Source organism: Ascaphus truei, chromosome 14 (genome assembly GCF_040206685.1).
Source record: "Ascaphus truei isolate aAscTru1 chromosome 14, aAscTru1.hap1, whole genome shotgun sequence".
NCBI classification, from domain to species: Eukaryota; Metazoa; Chordata; class Amphibia; order Anura; family Ascaphidae; genus Ascaphus; species Ascaphus truei.
Genome location: NC_134496.1, coordinates 19,144,968 through 19,165,304, shown reverse-complemented (window position 1 = coordinate 19,165,304; position 20,337 = coordinate 19,144,968). Strand labels below are relative to the sequence as shown.

Below are 20,337 nucleotides of genomic sequence, written 5' to 3'. Positions count from 1 at the left end.
GTTAACCTATTAACACCATGTGAGTGTATTTTACCATATATTTTTTAGTATAAAGTTTCTTATCAGATCGGTTCTCTTGTTTCATTCTACTAAGGTGAATACATCTGTGGAGACGTTTGGCACACTGCCACAAAGATACCTTTACAAACACTATACCAGTGAAAAATCTGTGAGTACACAATTCACCGGATTTTGAAGAAAATAAACCCTTTACTTTTATCACAGGCATATTGCACTATTGTAAAAATGCTTTGTCTTTTTCATGTACCTGCGCTCCCCGAAATATCTGGACATATAAAACACTCCCGGATTGAGAAAGCAATCTGAAATTAGGGTTTGAGCTGCAAATGTGCATTTATTATTAGGGTGTATTATATCACTTAAATATTTCACTTACCATTGGTATTATACGCACTTTTATGTTATATTCTAAATACTATTAAGTCACTGCATTCTTATTTAAGTAATACACAGATTTTATTTAAGTGCCACAAGGATAACACTTTGTTTGTTTGCACTAGGTGTCTGGTTAATTACCTGGCTACAATAAACCAGCTCCCTGCTGGATTTAGAGGCAGTTCTTCTTAAACATGGATAAGTCCCTGTTATAACTCCTCCTTTTTTCGAGTTCTAATCATCCAGCTGGAGTCTGGTTAATTACCTGACTACAATAAACCAGCTCCCTGCTGGATTTCGAGGCAGTTTTTCTTAAACATGGATAAGTCCCCGTTACAATAACCTCTCCTTATAACTCCTCCTATTGCTCTATATAACCGATCCATATAACTCTGATTACTTCATACAGTATAACTGCTCCCTATAACTCCTCCTATTGTCCCATACAACATCTCCCTATAACTCCTCGTATTTCTCCATTTAACTGCTCCCTATAACTCCTCCTATCGGCCCATATTACCATATTCCCTGGTTCTCCTTTGATTTCCATCTCTTTGATGGCGTGGTCTGGTGAAGAAAGACTCACAGGGCAGTGACTATGCCTTTAAAAGCTGACCCTGTTCCCTCTATATTCGGAAACTGACCTCTTTCCTTCTGTATCCGGAAACTGAACCCTTTCCTTCTGTATCCTGAAACTGACCCCTTTCCCTCTGTATCCGGAAACTGACCCCTTTCCCTCTGTATCCGGAAACTGACCCCTTTCCCTCTGTATCCGGAAACTGACCCCTTTCCCTCTGTATCCGGAAACTGACCCCTTTCCCTCTGTATCCGGAAACTGAACCCTTTCCCTCTGTATCCGGAAACTGACCCCTTTCCTTCTGAATCCGGAAACTGACCATTTCCTTCTGTTTCCTGAAACTGACCCCTTTCCTTCTGCATCCGGAAACTGACCCTTTCCCTCTGTATCCGGAAACTGACCCCTTTCCTTCTGAATCCGGAAACTGACCCCTTTCCCTCTGTATCTGGAAACTGACCCCTTTCCCTCTGTATCCGGAAACTGACCCCTTTCCCTCTGTATCCGGAAACTGACCCCTTTCCCTCTGTATCCGGAAACTGACCCCTTTCCCTCTGTATCCGGAAACTGGCCACTTTCCCTATGTTTCCAGAAACTGACTGCTTTCTCTCTATCTGGAAACTGACCCCTTTCCTTCTGAAACTGAGGGCGAGAGCTGTGTCTCTGATGTCAGCACTGCGGTCGCCCTTCGTTTGTGGTGAGCTACGCATTACACCCTGTTTCCTCTGTATCCGGAAACTGACCTCTTTCCTTCTGTATCCGGAAACTGACCTCTTTCCTTCTGTATCCGGAAACTGACCCCTTTCCCTCTGATTCCTGATACTGACCCTGTCACGGGAGACCAGATACTTACACCTTTTTTATCAGGATCATTTCACTGAGCAAAACGTGTAATGAAATAAATTGTCATTTATTCACTTAAAATAGGCAAACACACATTGTTACACAAAATACAGATAAAAGCACACTTACTTGGGACTGGGGTGACAAAACTATTCTTTCCTAGTTGCAGGGACTTCACATCCAGAAGTTTACCCCTCAATAGTCTTGAAACTGCAAAGATTCCAGGCAGACTTTGCTGAAGCAGAGCCTTGATTCTTTCTCGATGGAAACACTTTAAAACCTTTTAGAGAGACTTAGAACTGAAAATCTGAGAGGACTTGGAGAACTGTCAGAGGACTTGGAGAACTGCCAGATTTGAGTTGCGTAAGGGTTTTTAAAACCTCTCGGGGTCATCCCCCCAAGCCCCTCTCCATATCAGGGGCCTAAGAGAGTCCCTAGCAACCAATCTGAGATTACTAAACATGGTTTCTTAAACCTCTGACTGTCCACAAGGGCAGGTGGCATATGAACCCCTAGAATGACAAGGAGGTTATGACAGATAATCACACAGCAGCTCACTTTAACTCCTAGTGGATACTGTGTCCGCCCACATCCTTGCGGTTGTAACCGTCGTTAATCGGTGTCGGTAGAGACAAAATAACTGTTTGGATTGCTGCAACATAAACCCGTGGTATGATACGAAGGTTGTTGCAAATAGATATAAAGCAGCTCACTCTAACTTCTAGTGGATGCCTTGTCAGCCCACTATAACTATATACTATAGACTTGATGACTGTGATGTCATCATCACGGGTGATGATGACATCACGGTCATCAAGTCTATAGCGCGACTGTAACAAAGGTTGCAAGTTACTCTGCTATGCTACATCTATTTTGCATCCGAAAGCCTAGATAGTTAAACTAAGATGTATTGTATTGTATGTCTTTATTTATATAGCGCCATTAATGTACATAGCGCTTCACAGTAGTAATACATGTGGTAATCAAATAAATAACAGATAATATAAATAACAGATCATGGGAATAAGTGCTTTAGACATAAAAGTAACATTTCGGAAGAGGAGTCCCTGCCCCGAGGAGCTTACAGTCTAATTGTTAGGTAGGTAGAACGTACAGAGACAGTAGGAGGGAGTTCTGGTAAGTGCGTCTGCAGGGGGCCAAGCTTTATGTATCGTGTTCAGACTATCCACAGTGCTATTCATATGCTTCTTTAAGCAAGTGTGTCTTAAGGTGGGTCTTAAAGGTGGATAGAGAGGGTGCTAGTCGGGTATTGAGGGGAAGGGCATTCCAGAGGTGTGGGGCAGTCAGTGAAAAAGGTTTAAGGCGGGAGAGGGCTTTAGATACAAAGGGGGTAGAAAGAAGACATCCTTGAGAAGAACGCAAGAGTCTGGATGGTGCATAACGAGAAATTAGGGATGAGATGTAAGGAGGGGCAGAAGAATGTAAAGCTTTAAAAGTGAGGAGAAGAATGGAGTGTGAGATGCGGGATTTGATCGGAAGCCAGGAGAGGGATTTCATGAGGGGAGATGCTGAGACAGATCTAGGAAAGAGTAGAGTGATTCTGGCTGCAGCATTTAGGATAGATTGTAGGGGAGACAGGTGAGAGGCAGGAAGGCCGGACAGCAGGAGGTTACAGTAATCAAGACGGGAGAGAATGAGGGCCTGAGTCAGAGTTTTAGCAGTCGAGCAACAGAGGAAAGGGCGGATCTTTGTTATATTGTGGAGGAAAATGCGACAAGTTTTAGAAATGTTTTGAATGTGAGGGGCAAATGTGAGAGAGGAGTCGAGTGTGACCCCTAGGCAGCGTGCTTGGGCTGCTGGGTGAATGATTGTAGTTCCAACAGTAATGTGGAAGGAGGTAGTAGGGCCAGGTTTGGGAGGAAGTATGAGGAGCTCTGTTTTAGCCATGTTGAGTTTAAGGCGTCGGAGGGCCATCCAGGATGATATAGCAGAGAGATATTCAGAAACTTTGGTTTGTACAGCAGGTGTAAGGTCAGGTGTTGAAAAGTATATTTGTGTGTCATCGGCATAGAGGTGATAATTAAACCCAAAAGATGTTATTAGGTCACCTAGAGAGAGTGTGTACAGAGAAAAGAGAAGAGGTCCCAGGACAGAGCCCTGGGGTACCCCCAAAGAGAGATCAATAGAGGAGGAGGAGGTGTTAGCAGAAGAGACACTAAAAGTACGATGGGAGAGGTAGGATGAGATCCAGGATAGAGCTTTGTTCCGAATACCTAGAGTATGGAGAATGTGGAGGAGAAGAGGGTGGTCCACTGTGTCAAATGCTGCAGAGAGGTCGAGTAATATGAGCAGAGTGTAATGACCTCTGTCTTTGGCAGCATGGAGGTCGTCAGTTATTTTAGTGAGGGCTGTTTCGGTGGAGTGAGCAGTGCGGAAGCCAGATTGTAAAGGGTCTAGGAGAGAATAGGTGTTGAGAAAATGGAGCAAGCGAGAGAATACAAGACGTTCAAGGAGTTTAGAGGCAAAAGGCAGGAGGGAGACAGGTCGATAGTTAGAAAGACAGGTAGGGTCAAGCTTGCTGTTTTTGAGTAATGGTATGACTGTTGCATGTTTGAAGGAGGATGGAAAGGTTCCAGAGCAGAGTGAGGTGTTAAAAATGTGTGTGAGCATAGGGATTATAGTAGGAGCTAGAAGTTTTAGGAGATGGGAGGGAATGGGGTCAAGAGGGCAAGTGGTAGAGGGAGAAGAGGCGATCAACAGCAACACATCCTCCTCTGAGACAGTGGAAAAAGAGTCAAGGAAAGCAGGAGGAGAGTTAGGAAGAGGTGTAGGATGGGAGGAAGAAACAGAGGGGATGTTCTGCCGTATGGATTCCACCTTTTCCTTAAAATAGTCAGCAAAGTCCTGAGCGGAGATGGAGGAAGGAGAGGCAGCTGAGGGTGGTTTGAGTAGAGTATCAAAGACAGAGAACAGTCGGTGTGGGTTAGACTTGTGCATGTTGATTAGTGCAGAAAAGTAGGTTTGTTTAGCTTGCGAGAGGGCAGAGTTTAAACAGGATAGCATAAATTTGTAGTGAAGGAAGTCTGCGAGAGTGTGAGATTTCCTCCAGAGGCGTTCAGAGGAACGAGTGGAGGAACGCAGCATGGGCGTGTGGGAATTTAGCCAGGTCTAGGGTTAGAAGGGCGAGTGCGGCAGAGAGAAAGCGGGGCATGTAGATCAAGAGACGAGGACAAGACAGAGTTGTAGTTCCTGACCAGGTTGTCAGGGTCTGTCGCAGATGTGGGCTGACAAGGCATCCACTAGAGGTTAGAGTGAGCTGCTTTATATCTATTTGCAACAACCTTCGTATCATACCATGGGTTTATGTTGCAGCAATCCAAACAGTTATTTTGTCTCTAGCAACACCGATTAACGGCGGTTACAACCGCAAGTATGTGAGCGGACACAGTATCCACTAGGAGTTAAAGTGAGCTGCTGTGTGATTATCTGCCATAACCTCTGTGTCATACCAGGGGTTCATGCCGCAGCAATTTAAACAGTTACTCTCTTTTTCATTGGTACTGATTAACAGTGCCTATAACTGAGTGAGTGCTGTATAGCTATTTGCACAACCTCCGTATCGTATGATTAGTTTATGCCACAGTAACCCAAACAGTTATTTTGTCTCTATTGACACTAATTAACAGCGGTTACAACCGCAAGTATGTGGGCGGATAAGGTATACACTAGGAGTTAAAGTGAGCTCCTGTGTGACTATCTGCTATATAACCTCCGGGTCATACGATGGGTTAATGCCGCAGCAATTCAGTCACTTTCTTTCCCCTGGCATTGATTAACAGTGTTTATAACTTAAAGTATGGGGACTGATAAGGTATCCACTAGAAATTAGAGTGAGTTGCGGTGTGGCCATTTGTAACAATTTCAGTGTTACATTGTGTGTTTACCCTGCAGCAATCTAAACAGCCAGCTTATTTCCATTGATACTGACCAACGGCGGTCATAGCTGACAATATAATCCCTTTTACATGATACACTGGCGACACACTTTATTCGAGCTTGGCTTGTCCCACGAATTCGGGTATACCCGGGTGTATTGAGGGTTGTGACTGTTTTCTGCCCGAGTGCATTGAGGTATTTTCCAGGCAGGGATTGAAGCATTTTATTCCCGCTGGCTGCAATACTGCACAGTATACAGTATATATATATACTGCATTACAATTCATGAATTTATGCCATCTGGTAGACACGCGAAGCATTGCAGCCTATTAAATCCTAATCATTATCATTTAACAGATCAGCCGCCCGTCAGCCAGGCATGAACCCAGGCTGGGAAGGCAAACGCAACGGGGCTTGTCAGAGGTGAGGAGCGGCGCATTCCAGGTATCTGCCAGGTACATACCGGGTATTTGCTCGAATAAAGTGTGTCGGTGCAGTAGGCAGCAACAACACACTCTAACTACATCAGGTAATTATTACCCGTGGTTCTCTAAAGGCAAATTAGGGAACATTTGGTTCAATAATTTATATTATATACCCAATCTCCAACTACTTTGGATAGGGATTATTTCAGGGAACATGGCCTAACAGTCGGATACTTTGCCTGCTACCTGGAATCACTCCCTCTGGCACAGCAATTTTCACTAACTGCAGACCTCACTATTTTTCTGCAGCACCCTTTATAGATCCCTTTAGTTAGGGATTCTTTTCACTATCTCCTTATAAATATGTATATATGCACAGGTTTACAATATACGTGACACTAGGAGTTAAATATCCCTCTCAGTTTTGAGCGTATGCTATATAAAAGCTGGTGGCTTATTTAGTCACAACTTTGGATGCAGTGCAGCAGATATAAACAAGTTCACCAAGACACGTGGTTGTTTCATAGCGCTAAATGTTGAATAGGTTTTAAATTAATTTCTTTTGTATTAAGATATGTATTAGTGGAGATGGAATTCCATCTCTTTCCAGTATATGAATAGAGTTCCAGAATTTAAGAGGCTGAGTGCATCTTTCCATGGGAATACTTTAAATTCTTAGCATCAAACATATATCCCTTTATTAAATGTACCCTTTAATAAAATATACTTTGACACTGGGTTTGGTGTTAAAATGTCTAACTCCGCCTTTCTGGTGTCAGGGATAGAATACGAATATATCCTCTCTATTCTTTCTGGCCTTATCCCTGCCACACTAGAAACCTGACTTTACATTTAGCACACAAATAAAAGCCTCACAGCTTTATCACATAGCTGGGGCACCCCCTGAATCCCTATACCGGATACAGGGTGACCTGGGCATATAACAGGCATCCCCCCTTATACTAGGGACCCTGTGTATGTTGCAGGGAATACCTTGATCCCCTATGTCCCTTTTTACCTTTCCCGTTTGTGCTGAAGCAGGGAACCCTGGCGGTGAGTCGGAAGAACGTTTCCAGGGTAGGATTTTGACCGGACCACTGTGCTTCAATGCACCCGGGAATCCTACCTGATTCCTGGGTACATCTTTGGGGTATCCCATAACTCGGGGACCCTGCTACATAGACACAATCTGACTTCGCAAAACCCACCCTGAAACTCATAGCCCAGCAATCTCCTGGTCCCAGCACCCCTGGGAAGGTAAAAACACGAAAAATCTCTAATGCCGCATATTTTACATTTACACCTGGTAATATAAATTGCAGACCCTGGGCCAAGAGCTGACTCTCTAGGACCCCAAAACATGGATCAGAGGTAACCAGACAGGCTTGACCTTTATTATTGAGCCCAGTTACCTCCACACCGTCACAGACCCCTTTCCCTCTGTATCCAGAAACTGACCCCTTTCCCTCTGTTTCCTGAAACAAACCCCTTTCCCTCTGTATCCGGAAACTGACCCTTTTCCCTCTGTATCCGGAAACTGACCCCTTTCCCTCTGTATCCCGAAACTGACCCTTTCCCTCTGTATCCCGAAACTGACCCTTTTCCCTCTGTATCTGGAAACTGACCCCTTTCCCTCTGTATCCAGAAACTGACCCCTTTCCCTCTGTATCCCGAAACGGACCCTTTTCCGTCTGTATCCCGAAACTGACCCCTTTCCCTCTGTATCTAAAAACTGACCCCTTTCCCTCTGTATCTAGAAACTGACCCCTTTCCCTCTGTATCCCGAAACTGACCCCTTTCCCTCTGTATCCCGAAACTGACCCCTTTCCCTCTGTATCCAGAAACTGACCCCTTTCCCTATGTTTCCTGAAACTGACCCCTTTCCCCTCTGTGTATCCAGAAACTGACTCCTTTCCCTCTGTGTATCCAGAAACTGACCCCTTTCCCTCTGTATCCTGAAACTGACCCCTTTCTCTCTGTATCCTGAAACTGACCCCTTTCCCTCTGTATCCGGAAACTGACCCTTTTCCCTCTGAATCTAGAAACTGACCCTTTTCCCACTGTATCCTTAAACTGACCCCTTTCCTTCTGTATGTGGAAACTGACCCCTTTCTCTCTGTATCTGGAAACTGACCCTTTTCCCTCTATATCCGGAAACTGACCCTTTCCCTCTGTATCCAGAAACTGACCCCCTTCCCTCTGTATCCAGAAACTGACCCCTTTCCCTCTGTATCCAGAAACTGACCCCTTTCCCTCTGTATCCTCAAACTGACCCCTTTCCCTCTCTATCCTGAAACTGACCCTTTTTCCTCTGTATCCGGAAACTGACCCTTTCCCTCTATATCTAGAAACTGACCCCTTTCCCTCTGTATCCAGAAACTGACCCCTTTCCCTCTGTATCCAGAAACTGACCCCTTTCCCTCTGTGTCTGGAAACTGACCCCTTTCACTCTACATCTGGAAACTGACCCCTTTCCCTCTACATCCGGAAACTGACCCTTTCCCTCTGTATCCGGAAACTGACCCATTTCCCTCTGTATCCCGAAACTGACCCCTTTCCCTCTGTATCCCGAAACTGACCCCTTTCCCTCTGTATCCCGAAACTGACCCCTTTCCCTCTGTATCCAGAAACTGACCCCTTTCCCTCTGTATCCAGAAACTGACCCCCTTCCCTCTGTATCCAGAAACTGACCCCTTTCCTTCTGTGTCTGGAAACTGACCCCTTTCCTTCTGTGTCTGGAAACTGGCCCCTTTCTCTCTGTATCTGGAAACTGACCCTTTTCAGGTCAAACTGACCCTCTTTTGCTTCATTACAATCTAGCCATGATATTCCCTCCTCTGAATTTTTCAAATTTCTCCAGATCAGACACTATGGACCTCATGCAGTAAGCAGCGATAAGCCCCGTATCACCAGATTATCGCCAAAAAGGCCTACAGAGATTCAGTAAATCCCGATAAGCTGGCGATAAGAGCAAAAATATCATTTTCCCCCCCCGAAAAAAAAACCCGCCAACCACTCGGCGATAAGCAACTTTTCGCCGCTCATCGCCAGCTTCTCAAACTTGCTGTATTCTAGCCCCGATCAGCTTCTCGCAGCTGAGCGCCACTCTAGAATGGAGATTTGCTCTCCTAATCACCTCACAACAAAAAATTGTCATGAAGGTGGGGAGAAGCTGTGGATCAGCGGCGAGACAGCACTTAGAAAAAAATCAGGCCCTTTTCCTGCATTGGATTGATGCCGGGTGACTCCGGAGCTGATATCCATTAATACCAGCACCGGAGACTCCCGGCATGAATCAGATGCCTGAAAAATGCATTTACAGCCCACTTCATTACCTTAGCGGCTAACCGCTTAGGCAATGAAGGGGTTAACCACCAGTGCCATGCTTATTGTGGGTAGCGGGGGCGGGTGACGGTTGTATTTGGTCTTTGGTGGGTGTTTAGGCCTTGCAGGTGGGTAGCGGGTGGACTTAACCCCTTTATTACCTTAGTGGTTAATACCGCTAAAGTAATGAAGGGGTTAACCCCTCCCGCAAGACCTAAACACCCATCCTTGGGGCTACTACTCCCTTCATCCACCCACGCTACCCACAATAAACACAAATACAAACACAAATACACACACAACAGCCCCACTACCCACCTCCTAGGCCCCCAATAAACATTACAATATCTAATACATAAACCACCCACCCCCTGTGCGCCCCTCCCCCCCCCCCCCCATAAAACCATTATTATTTTTTTTACACACACGATTAATACCACAGTCCTACAGGGGTCCCCGGGTGGTCCCGACGGGTGTCCGCAGGCCCCACAGTGCATCCCGGGGGGGCATCCATCAGTGTCTGTGGGCCTCCAGATTGCTGTTGAAACATTTCCCGCCCAAATGTGACTTCACATGCCATATTTATGGCTGTGACGCCTCATTTGAACCCAAGAAGCCGACGAGATAACATTGTGTTGTGGATCTACCATTGGGGTTTTGGATTAACAGATGAAGACAGAAGATTAAGAAAATTAAGAAATAATTACAGAAGAAGATAGAAGAAGTGGATTGACAAGAAAAGAAAGAAGAATTTAGGTACCTGATCCGGATCTTCATGGCGGGTGGCATCGGATGCAGTTTCAGGCCTTTGCGGTACGTGAGCTTCCTGATTCCCCGGGAGTCGGAGGGCCAGCGCTTCTAAAGGTAAGTAAAATATTGAATGTATGTACTGTAAATGTATTTTTTTTACAGGTTTTTCGGTTTGATTTATTTAATTTTTTTTAATTTTTTCATTGCACATTGACTGATAATGTATTAATCTGTACCATTTTAGGGTACAGATCAATAAATTATTAGCCAAATAATTATTTTTTAATTGCTTACTTTGTATTGAGGGTGATTTTTTCTATGTGTGTTTATTGTGTGGATGTAATTGTTTGTCATTTTGCTGCATTATTTTACATTTTTTTTTCAATTGATTTTCTTTTTTAATTAAGGATGTCTTGCGTTGGGTGCTGCTTTTAATGGTTGTGTTGCCGAATTGTTTTATTAATGAATTGCTTTGTTGGTTAATGGTTGAATTAATTTATTGTTGTGCTGGCTAGTGCTTTTATTAATTGCATTTGTTGGCTAGTGTTTTTATTTAGTAAATTGGGGTGTTTAGGTGTTTTTGTATAGTTTATTATTGTGTCTTTCATGTATTTTGATTAGGGTGGCCATTGAGTGCTATAGTAATAGTAATAGTAATCAGGCCTATATTATATGGGTATGATGTACCTCTATGCCACTGAATGGGTAAAGGGTGGGTATAGTGGGTCCGGTGTGGGTGGTTAGGCCTCCCGGTTGGGTAGCGGGGCAGGGTGGGTCAAACCCTTAATTACTATAGCGGTTATTAACCGCTAAGGTGATTAAGGGGTTAGGGGCCATTAGAATGTATTTTGCTATGTATTTTTTCTGGCAACGGAGGACGTGGACCTGCAGTAAGCTGACGAGGATGACCTTCACATTGGCTGAGGAAAGTAGAATGGTTTTTATTGACTTTATTTATGCTGACTGGCTAATGTTGTGTTTAATAATTTGCAAATAATCTATTATCCATATCTGGACGTAATTCACCCCCCCTGCCCCCCCCCCACTCTTGATGTAATTCTGGGGTTACCGTGGCTGCAACTCCATAACCCTGTAGTAGATTGGTCGATGTCTCAACTCAGAAATTGGTGCTCTCATTGTCTTAAGAACTGTTCTGTTCCATCACAAACGTTAGCTGGGGTATCGATACCAGTGGATATGAAATCCAACCTTCCTAATATCTACTCCACCTTTCAGGATGTTTTTGTTAAAGTTCAGTCCGAGGAACTGCCGCCGCACCAGTCCTTTGACTGTCCTATCATTCTTTTGCCCGGGTTGGTGCCTCCCCATGGAGTTTCCTATCCACTTTCACCTCCGGAGAACCGTGCCATGAAGGAGTACATTCCGGAGAACCTCCAGAGGAGATTCATTCGGAGATCTACTTCCCCTGCGGGCGCAAGGTTTTTCTTTGTTAAAAAGAAAGATGGAATGCTACGGCCGTGCATCAACTACCGAGGACTTAAAAAATCATGGTAAAAAAATTGATATCCGTTACCACTCATCTCCGAATTGTTTGACAGGTTGCAAGGAGCCTCTATCTTTACCAAATTAGATTTGCGAGGGGTTTATAATCTGGTCAGAATTCGTCAGGGTGATGAATGGAAGACGACCTTAAATACGCGGGACGGCCACTACGAGTATCTGGTTATGCCTTTCGGACTCTGTAACGATCCTGCTGTATTTTAGAACTTTGTGAACAAGATATTTAGGGACCTTCTCAACAAATATGTCATCATATATTTGGATGAAATTCTGATTTTCTCAAAATCAGCACAGGAACATCGAGAGCATGTGAAGCAGGTTCTAAAACGATTACGGGAGAATCGCCTCTAGTTTGAAGAATGCCAATTCCACCAACCAGTACCACCTTCCTCGGATACATAATTTCAGATATCGGATTAGCCATGGAACCAGATAAAGGCAAAGCCGTTATGTACTGCACCGACACACTTTATTCGAGCAAATACCCGGTATGTACCTGGCAGATACCTGGAATGCGCCACTCCTCACCTCTGACAAGCCCCGTTGCATTTGCCTTCCCAGCCTGGGTTCATGCCTGGCTGATGGGCGGCTGATCTGTTAAATGATAATGATTAGGATTTAATAGGCTGCAATGCTTCGCGTGTCTACCAGATGGCATAAATTCATGAATTGTAATGCAGTATATATATATATACTGTGCAGTATTACAGCCAGCGGGAATAAAATGCTTCAATCCCTGCTTGGAAAATAACTCAATGCACTCGGGCAGAAAACAGTCACAAACCTCAATACACCCGGGTATACCCGAATTCGTGGGACTAGCCAAGCTCGAATAAAGTGTGTCGCCAGTGTAATGGCCTCGTCCCACCAGCCTGAAGGCGATCCAGCAGTTTTTGGGATTTGCTAATTATTACCGCCGATTTATTAAGAACTTTTCTTCCATTCTGGCCCCCATCATTGCTTTAACCAAAAAGGTAGCGGATCCTTCTAAATGGTCTGTGAAGGTGGTTAATGCATTTAATAAACTAAAGACTATTTCCATATGATCCATACCTGTCTCCAACTGTAGCAGAGCCGTCTCCAATGAAATGTACGGGGCCTGTAGTGGTCTGCCGTCGATCGCCTCCAATCTTGCCAGAGATTTTTTTTTGTATCAATGGAATGCCGTGTTTCTCCGCAAAAACCTGGTCGATGAAGTTACCACCTGACCCGTAGTCCAGAAAGGCCACAGTTTTGGCCGTGAAAGATTTCCCGGTCAACTTGATAGGCAGCATCACCTTAGTAGGTAAAGAAGAGGGAAGTACGTAATGTTCCCAGTGTGATTCTCCCGTCTCTCACTGGAATTTGACGTTTCCTGATTTGTTTGGGCAGCGGAGAGCCTGATCCTCGGCAGTACCGCAATACATACAGAGCCCAAAATTACATCTGCGCTGCTTCTCGCTGGCTGATAGATTGTTACCCCCGAGCTGCATTGCTTCATCTGGATCCAGGGAATTCTCGGTAACGGGAACCGCTGGAAGATTACAAAAAGAACGTGTAACTCCTCGGCGCTTGGACCTTTCCACTCTTCTCTCCTGAAGACACTGATCCATGCGGATACACAGGGTGACGAGATCCTCCAAATTATTAGGACATTCTAGTGTGGCGAGGTTATCCTTTAGATTCTCCGTAAGGCCCTGCCAAAAAACTGCTGCTAGTGCTTCGTCGTTCCATCGAGTCCCTGCTGCGAGGGTCCGAAATTCAACTCTGTAGCGGGTCACCATCTCGTTGCCTTGAGAGATATGCAGGAGGGAAGAAGTGGCCATTACTTTGCGTCCTGGAGGGTCAAAAAGCCTTCGGAGCTCCTGAGTGAAGATCTGGTCGTCTCTCCCAGATAGGAGATGCCCACGCCAGGGCGTCGTCAGTTAACAGCGATATGATATAGGCGACTTTAGAACGCTGAGACACAAAGCGAGATGGAGAAAGTTAAAATTGAATAAAACATTGTTTAGAAACCCACGACAGCTGAGGGGATCTCCGCCATTGCGATTAAGCGTCGGGAGATGGGGCTCACAGGCGGCATGAGTAGTACTTGGTGTCGGGACCTAGGGAGGTAGGTTTAACTGCTGCACGCGGTACCAGATCTGCGGTTGGCAGTACCGCGCTGTGGATTTGCTCCATCTGGTTGTTATGCTCTATGTACGGCTGCATTTGTTCAAGCATGTTGGCGTGCAGGGTCAGAACTCGATCCACCTCAGCGGGGTCCATGTTTGTGGGGCTGAGCACACTATAACGTGTGCCGCCACAAACTGGACTGAACCGCGAGGCCGATGTGGGAATACAAAAACACCGACCAAAAGCCGCTAGATAGGGTCCGGAATGTCATGGTCGTGGGTAGCTGGGTCAGAGTTGGAGAAGGGAGGATCATTGTATGACTTGCCGTGGTCATTGGTCGGAGGAGGTATGGATCGTTGGGGTCACTAGCCGTTGTTGAGGGTTGTAGATAGACAGGATCGTTGACGGAAAAGTCAAGGTTCCGTTGAACTGTAATATAAATGACAGCGAAGCAGGCAAGGCAAGGCAGGAGTTAAGTGCTTGTGACAAGCATGACAACACAGGAAGGTAGCGACTATGCTCAGTCAATTTGCTGCAGCACTAGCTGAGCATATAAAGGGAGATGAGCCAATCATAGAGGAGTGCAGCAGCAAAAGCTGCTGCAAGAATCAGCCTCTTCATTCGTTGCTGAGAGAGCGCCGCAAGCAGGTAGTGACGAGGGATAACAGCAGTCAGTTTGCATCAAAGTCTGGAGCGTAGTCTGCTGCTGATGCTGCGATCTCGGGGGTGACGCCAGCACCTGATCCTCACACTGTCTTTCTATCTGTCTGTCTATCTATCTACCTGTCTTTCTATGGAAGTGGACAAAGCAAATATATAAAGTATGCTCCATTCTGTGTCACTGCATCATCTTGCAGGGGGAGGGACCGGCTCCATTTCCCATATCTCACTTTTGTATGTGTCATTGTCTCACCCTATAGTGAAAGAGACATACAGTACTGCATGGACTTAGGTCAGAGAAGTGTTTTGTAATAAAACTCCCCTGACCCTATACTTATCACCTACAGTTGCTCTTTACCCTTCTTAATGCCTCAAAACCCTGGTAAAACTTTAACCAGACTTGATAAAATATACAGAATTCCCAGCAGATTCTTCTGTTTGTCTCCAGTGGGACTAGAGGAGCATCTTAATGCCCTTAGACTGAGACCTCTTGGCTGCTTGTAACTACAATTCCCCCCAAACCAGCCACTGTCTGGGTTTAAGGGAGCATCCTATGGCTGCATGCAAGCTTCAATGCTCTAAGTAGCCCTCGGCTGGGATACCTGAGAGATATTAGAAGCCATGGCTTTTCAGGAGCTTTTGGTGATGGTGGGTGGGATGGGGCGTTACCAAATCATACATGTTGTCCTACTGAGCCTCCCCATGTTGATGCTGGCCAGCCACAACCTTATACAGAACTTCACAGCTGCCATTCCTGGTCACCGCTGCAGGCTCAATGGGTCGTGGGAAGAAAAAGCAGGGGGCAATTTTACGGAGGATCTGGTTGTGCTACGGGATTTCCTTCCTATGGATTCCATGGGAAAGACCTCCACCTGCTTGAGGTTCACTAGCCCCCAGCCTCAGATGCTACACAACACTACTGCTAATGTTAGCACCATAGAGATTGAATCCTGCACAGATGGCTGGGTGTACGATCGCACCGAGTTTTCATCTACAATTATAACCAAGGTGAGTGGATTTGCATGAAGTCATATGTCCTCTTTCTCTGTCTCTCTCTCTCTTTGTCTCTCTCCCACTATACCCTTTCCTCTCACTCTCCATATCTCTACTTTGCCTATCACTCCGCTCTCTCTCTGTATCCACTTCACTCAACCTCCACTACTTAATTTCTCCCTCATGCATTCTACTTCCCTTACCCTCTCTTTCTCTAATATCTCTGCCTCCCCCTGAATCTCTCCCTTCCTTTCCCTCTCTCCGTTTCTTTCTTCCCTTTCTCTTTCTTCCTCCCCAATCTCCCTCCTTCCACCTTTACCCTTGGTTCTCCCCTATTTTCTTGCAGTGGAACCTCGTCTGTGATCTCCGCAGAATGAGTCAGTTGGCTCAGTCCATTTACATGGCAGGGGTGCTATTTGGGTCTATCGTATTTGGGGGTCTCTCAGACAAGTAAGACTTTACCAAATCTCCCCAGGTAAATCAGACTTACCACAGTACCAATTGGAGGGCAGTCTCACTCATTGTTTTCAGACATTTCTGAGCCCTATACCAGGGGTGCACAAACTGGGGGGCGCAAGATTTTCCAGGGGGGCTCAGTGCTTATAGAAGCCCCGTGTTCCCCTGAAGGCATTTAAATTAAGTGCCGGGGGACAGCACGAGGCCTCTGTAACTCTACTTACCTTTGTGTTAGGCGACGTGTCGCGATGGCAACCCGGCATCAAATAACGCCACGGGGTCATGTGATGTCGCGTTGCCATGGCAACACAACACCACATGAGCCCGTGGCGTCATTTGACGCCGGAGCCGAGCCAGGGCTTTACAAAATAAAATGATACCATTTATATGGGGTAATAAAAGTCCAAGAGTAGCAAGATCTATCATGCCCGCACCAAAAGAAAGAGGGGGACTGGCAGTCCCAAATATTAAAACATATTTTTTGGCATCCCATCTGAAGCAGATAATTGTTTGGCACTCCCAGAAAAACCAATTTAGGTGGGTAGACCTAGAAAAAACCTTCAATAACTCAGTAGCTTAACCTGCTCTTTTGTGGAATTAAAAGTTTGTAAAATATTTGAGACCGAGCCATTTTGATTCGGCGGTTATAAGATTTACCTTTAGTTGGCAAGGGGCTTAATCTCAATATCAAATAAAAACAACCCCCTCGAGACTTCTCCCCATTTTTGATAGTCCAGATTTTGGTCCAGGTTTGCATACCAATAGTTTCGACCTATGGAAGAAGGCCAAGAATATTAACAATATTTGGGGATTTGTTACTCAAAGGTGAATAATAACTTTCGGGGTATTTTGTCATAAATATGATTTTATGGGATCGGAGGTGTTTAGATTTGTACAAGTCTGTCATTTTATAAGGCAGGGGTTAATGAGCGGGATTTTCTCAGAATGCACTAGATTTGAAGAATTATGCAAGAATTGTAATTATCAAAGGGGGCTTATCTCAATTTTATATCCGGATTTTACCCCTCTCGATATAAATATCTCATGCACCCACCGTTACTGCACCGACACACTTTATTCGAGCAAATACCCAGTATGTACCTGGCAGATACCTGGAATGTGCCGCTCCTCACCTCTGACAAGCCCCGTTGCGTTTGCCTTCCCAGCCTGGGTTCATGCCTGGCTGACGGGCGGCTGATCTGTTAAATGATAATGATTAGGATTTAATAGGCTGCAATGCTTCGCGTGTCTACCAGATGGCATAAATTCATGAATTGTAATGCAGTATATATATATATATATATACTGTGCAGTATTGCAGCCAGCGGGAATAAAATGCTTCAATCCCTGCCTGGAAAATACCTCAATGCACTCGGGCAGAAAACAGTCACAAACCTCAATACACCCGGGTATACCCGAATTCGTGGGACTAGCCGAGCTCGAATAAAGTGTGTCGCCAGTGTATATGGAGCAATGGACCCAGGATTTTCAGACAGAGATTACATGGGAGGACTGGGAAGATATTTGGGATAATGCAACGAATACATCCATCTGCACAACAACAAAAGAATATACAGTATATATAAAATTATCTTTAGATGGTATTACACTCCTCAAAGATTAAGACAGATCTTCCCTGGGATGGCAAATCTCTGTTGGAGAGGACGTGAAGGTGTGGGGGTTATGGCCCACATCTGGTTGTTCTGGCCAAAAATACAGAGATTTGGGGTAATGGTGCAGAACCTAATACGAGAAATGATTGAGATAAGGATCTCTCTAGACCCACTTACATGGTGCTGGGGAAAACTCTTGAAAATGTAAACCGAAACACAAGTAAACTATTGCTACATATTCTGACTCCGGCAAGACGCTCAATTGCAGGGGCATAGAAAAAACTCAACCCACTCAAACTCAATCTAGAAGAGAGATTATACAGAGATTAAATGAGGTCCAAGCAATGGACAAATCAATAGCGTATCTTAGACATAAAACTAGACATTGCCATAAAGTCTGGTAACCACGGTCCTCAAGGGGTTATATATGATTAGAACTGGGTAGAGAGTCGAAATTATATTTAGTGATTTGGCGGTTCTTTGTTGTGGGTTGTTGTGGTTGTTATTGCCTGATTTTTATTTTATTTTACCCTACGATGTTAATATTATATGTTGTGGTACTGTACCCCTATTCCCCTCCCCTTTTATTTTCTGTCCCCTTTCCAAAAAAATCCAAAATATAAATAACAAATACACAAAAAAAAAAGAAAAAGCAGCCTCATTCATTCTAAGGCAGTCTCAATCATTAGAAGGCAGTCTCAATCATTCGAAGGCAGTTACTCCCATCAGAAAGCAGGTTTACACATTGGAAGACAGTCTCACTCATTGGAAGGCAGTCTCACTCATTGGGATGCAGTGTCACTCATTGGAATGTAGTCTCACTCAGAAGGCAGTCTCACTCATTGGAATGTAGTCTCACTCATTAAATGGCAGTCTCACTCATTAGGAAGCAGTCTCACTCATTGGCAGGTAGTCTCACTCAATGGAATGTAGTTTCACTCTTTAGTAGGCAGTCTCACTCATTAGTAGACACTCTCACTCATTAGAAAGAAATCATGTTCTTACTGGGTATATTTCCTCAACCGCAGGTTCGGTCGCAAACCATTGAATATCTGGTCGTACCTGCAGATGGCTGTGAGCGGAACCTGTGCGGCGTTTGCACCAAACTACATCCTTTACTGTGTCTTTCGCTTCCTTACCGGAACTGCGCTCTCCGGGATTGTGCTCAATGCCTACTCTCTGAGTAAGTGTTACCATCTGATGGCTATATGGAGCAATAGGAGGACTTATATGGAGCAATAGTTGTTGCAGGGAGGTGTTCTATGAAGCAATAGGAATTATAGAGTAAGGTTATATGGTGCAATAGGAGGAGTTATAGGGAGCGGTTATTTGGAGAAATAGGATTAGTTTTAGCGAGCAGTTTAATTGAGCAATAGGCAGAGTTATACAGAGCTGTTATTAACCCGTTGTTTCTCGACAGTTGTCGAGTGGATCCCCACAGAGACTCGTGCCTTCACCAGTACAGCCACTGGGTACTGCTATACCATGGGTCAGCTGGTCCTGGTGGGGCTGGCGTTCCTGATCCGGGATTGGCACTGGCTGCAGTTGGCAGCATCTCTGCCATTCTTCTTCTTCTTTTTGTATTCCTGGTATGGAAAATATATCTCTGCTCCCCCTTTTCCCCTTTGGTATTTACATCCAAGGATGAGGTTCCAAAACCCATGAAGAAACCACAGGGGAATCTCTCTGCAGGGTCATCCATCTATCAATTAATTAATCAATCTCAATCCATCCGCCCATTAATCCATCCATCCATTCTTCTATCCACACATCACCCCACCCGTCCATTATTTTATCCATAAATCTATTCATCCATCTAGCAATGTATTAATTCATCCATCCATCATTTAATCCATCATTTAATCCATCAATCAATCAATTAATCCATCCATCCTAACTCTATCTATCATCACATACAGTATATCCATCTTGCCTTCCATTCACACATTCTGACGTCCATTAATCTATCCATCCGACTTCCATCCATATATTTACAGAATATGTATCAAATCATCCATCTCCATATCTCTATCTCCCACTTTATCCACACATGCACACATACATATAATGAAACACACAAGTACAAATCTAATTAGGTACCTTTAGCATCCAGCCATCATGATTAAAATTGCCACAACAAATGGCGACCTCCACTGGCACAGATTTGGGAAGACTCGATGGTCATGATGATGGGATGAACATACCGCTCTCTCTCCTTACCAAGGTGGATCCCTGAATCTGCCCGCTGGCTTGTTCTCTCTGGGAAACCCGACCAAGCCGTCAAGTTGCTGAAGAATGTTGCCAAGATTAATGGGAAGAAAGAAGAGGGGGAGAATCTCACACTGGAGGTATAGTGGGATATTAGCAGTGTATACTGTATGTGTGTGAGAGAAAGGCTGGCACTACTGCTGCCCATACTTTACCTGTGTTGTGTGTACGTCATGGTGTAGCAGTATGTGTAAGGGAGAAGCTGGCGCTGTCGCTGCCCCTGCTGTTCCTGTGCGGTAAATACATGTTATAGTTTTACCAGTGTGTGTGTGATGCTTTGATCTGCTTAATTCTCTCACTCCTCTCCAGATTCTTAAGTCTAACATGCAGAGAGAAATCAATGCTGTTAAGACAACTTATTCTGTGATAGACTTGGTTAGGACACCTATGGTGAGACGGATATCCTGGTGTATATCTTCTGCTTGGTAAGTGCTAAACTGCTCTGAACATGAGTCTGTGTCATTGTGTAACACTGCTATGGGAGAGACAAACTGGATGGGCCATAGCTTCCTTCTCTCTGTGT

The 20,337-nt window shown here is 44.8% G+C and overlaps 1 protein-coding gene across 2 annotated transcripts in view; it reads left to right on the top strand.

Moving 5' to 3' along the window:
• Positions 1 to 12,586: 12,586 nt before the first annotated feature.
• The window catches only part of LOC142465726 (solute carrier family 22 member 6-B-like), a 51,527-nt gene continuing 43,776 nt past the window's right edge, over positions 12,587 to 20,337 (top strand). Inside the window, exons 1-6 of one of the 2 annotated variants that reach the window (XM_075569966.1) lie at positions 12,587 to 15,492; positions 15,824 to 15,927; positions 18,575 to 18,729; positions 18,967 to 19,135; positions 19,771 to 19,894; positions 20,124 to 20,239. In XM_075569966.1, coding sequence (XP_075426081.1) covers positions 15,106 to 15,492; positions 15,824 to 15,927; positions 18,575 to 18,729; positions 18,967 to 19,135; positions 19,771 to 19,894; positions 20,124 to 20,239 — 1,055 coding nt within the window. In that variant the 5' untranslated portion in view covers positions 12,587 to 15,105. The remainder of the gene's footprint in view (positions 15,493 to 15,823; positions 15,928 to 18,574; positions 18,730 to 18,966; positions 19,136 to 19,770; positions 19,895 to 20,123; positions 20,240 to 20,337) is intronic. The other variant, XM_075569969.1, reaches the window with a different exon arrangement.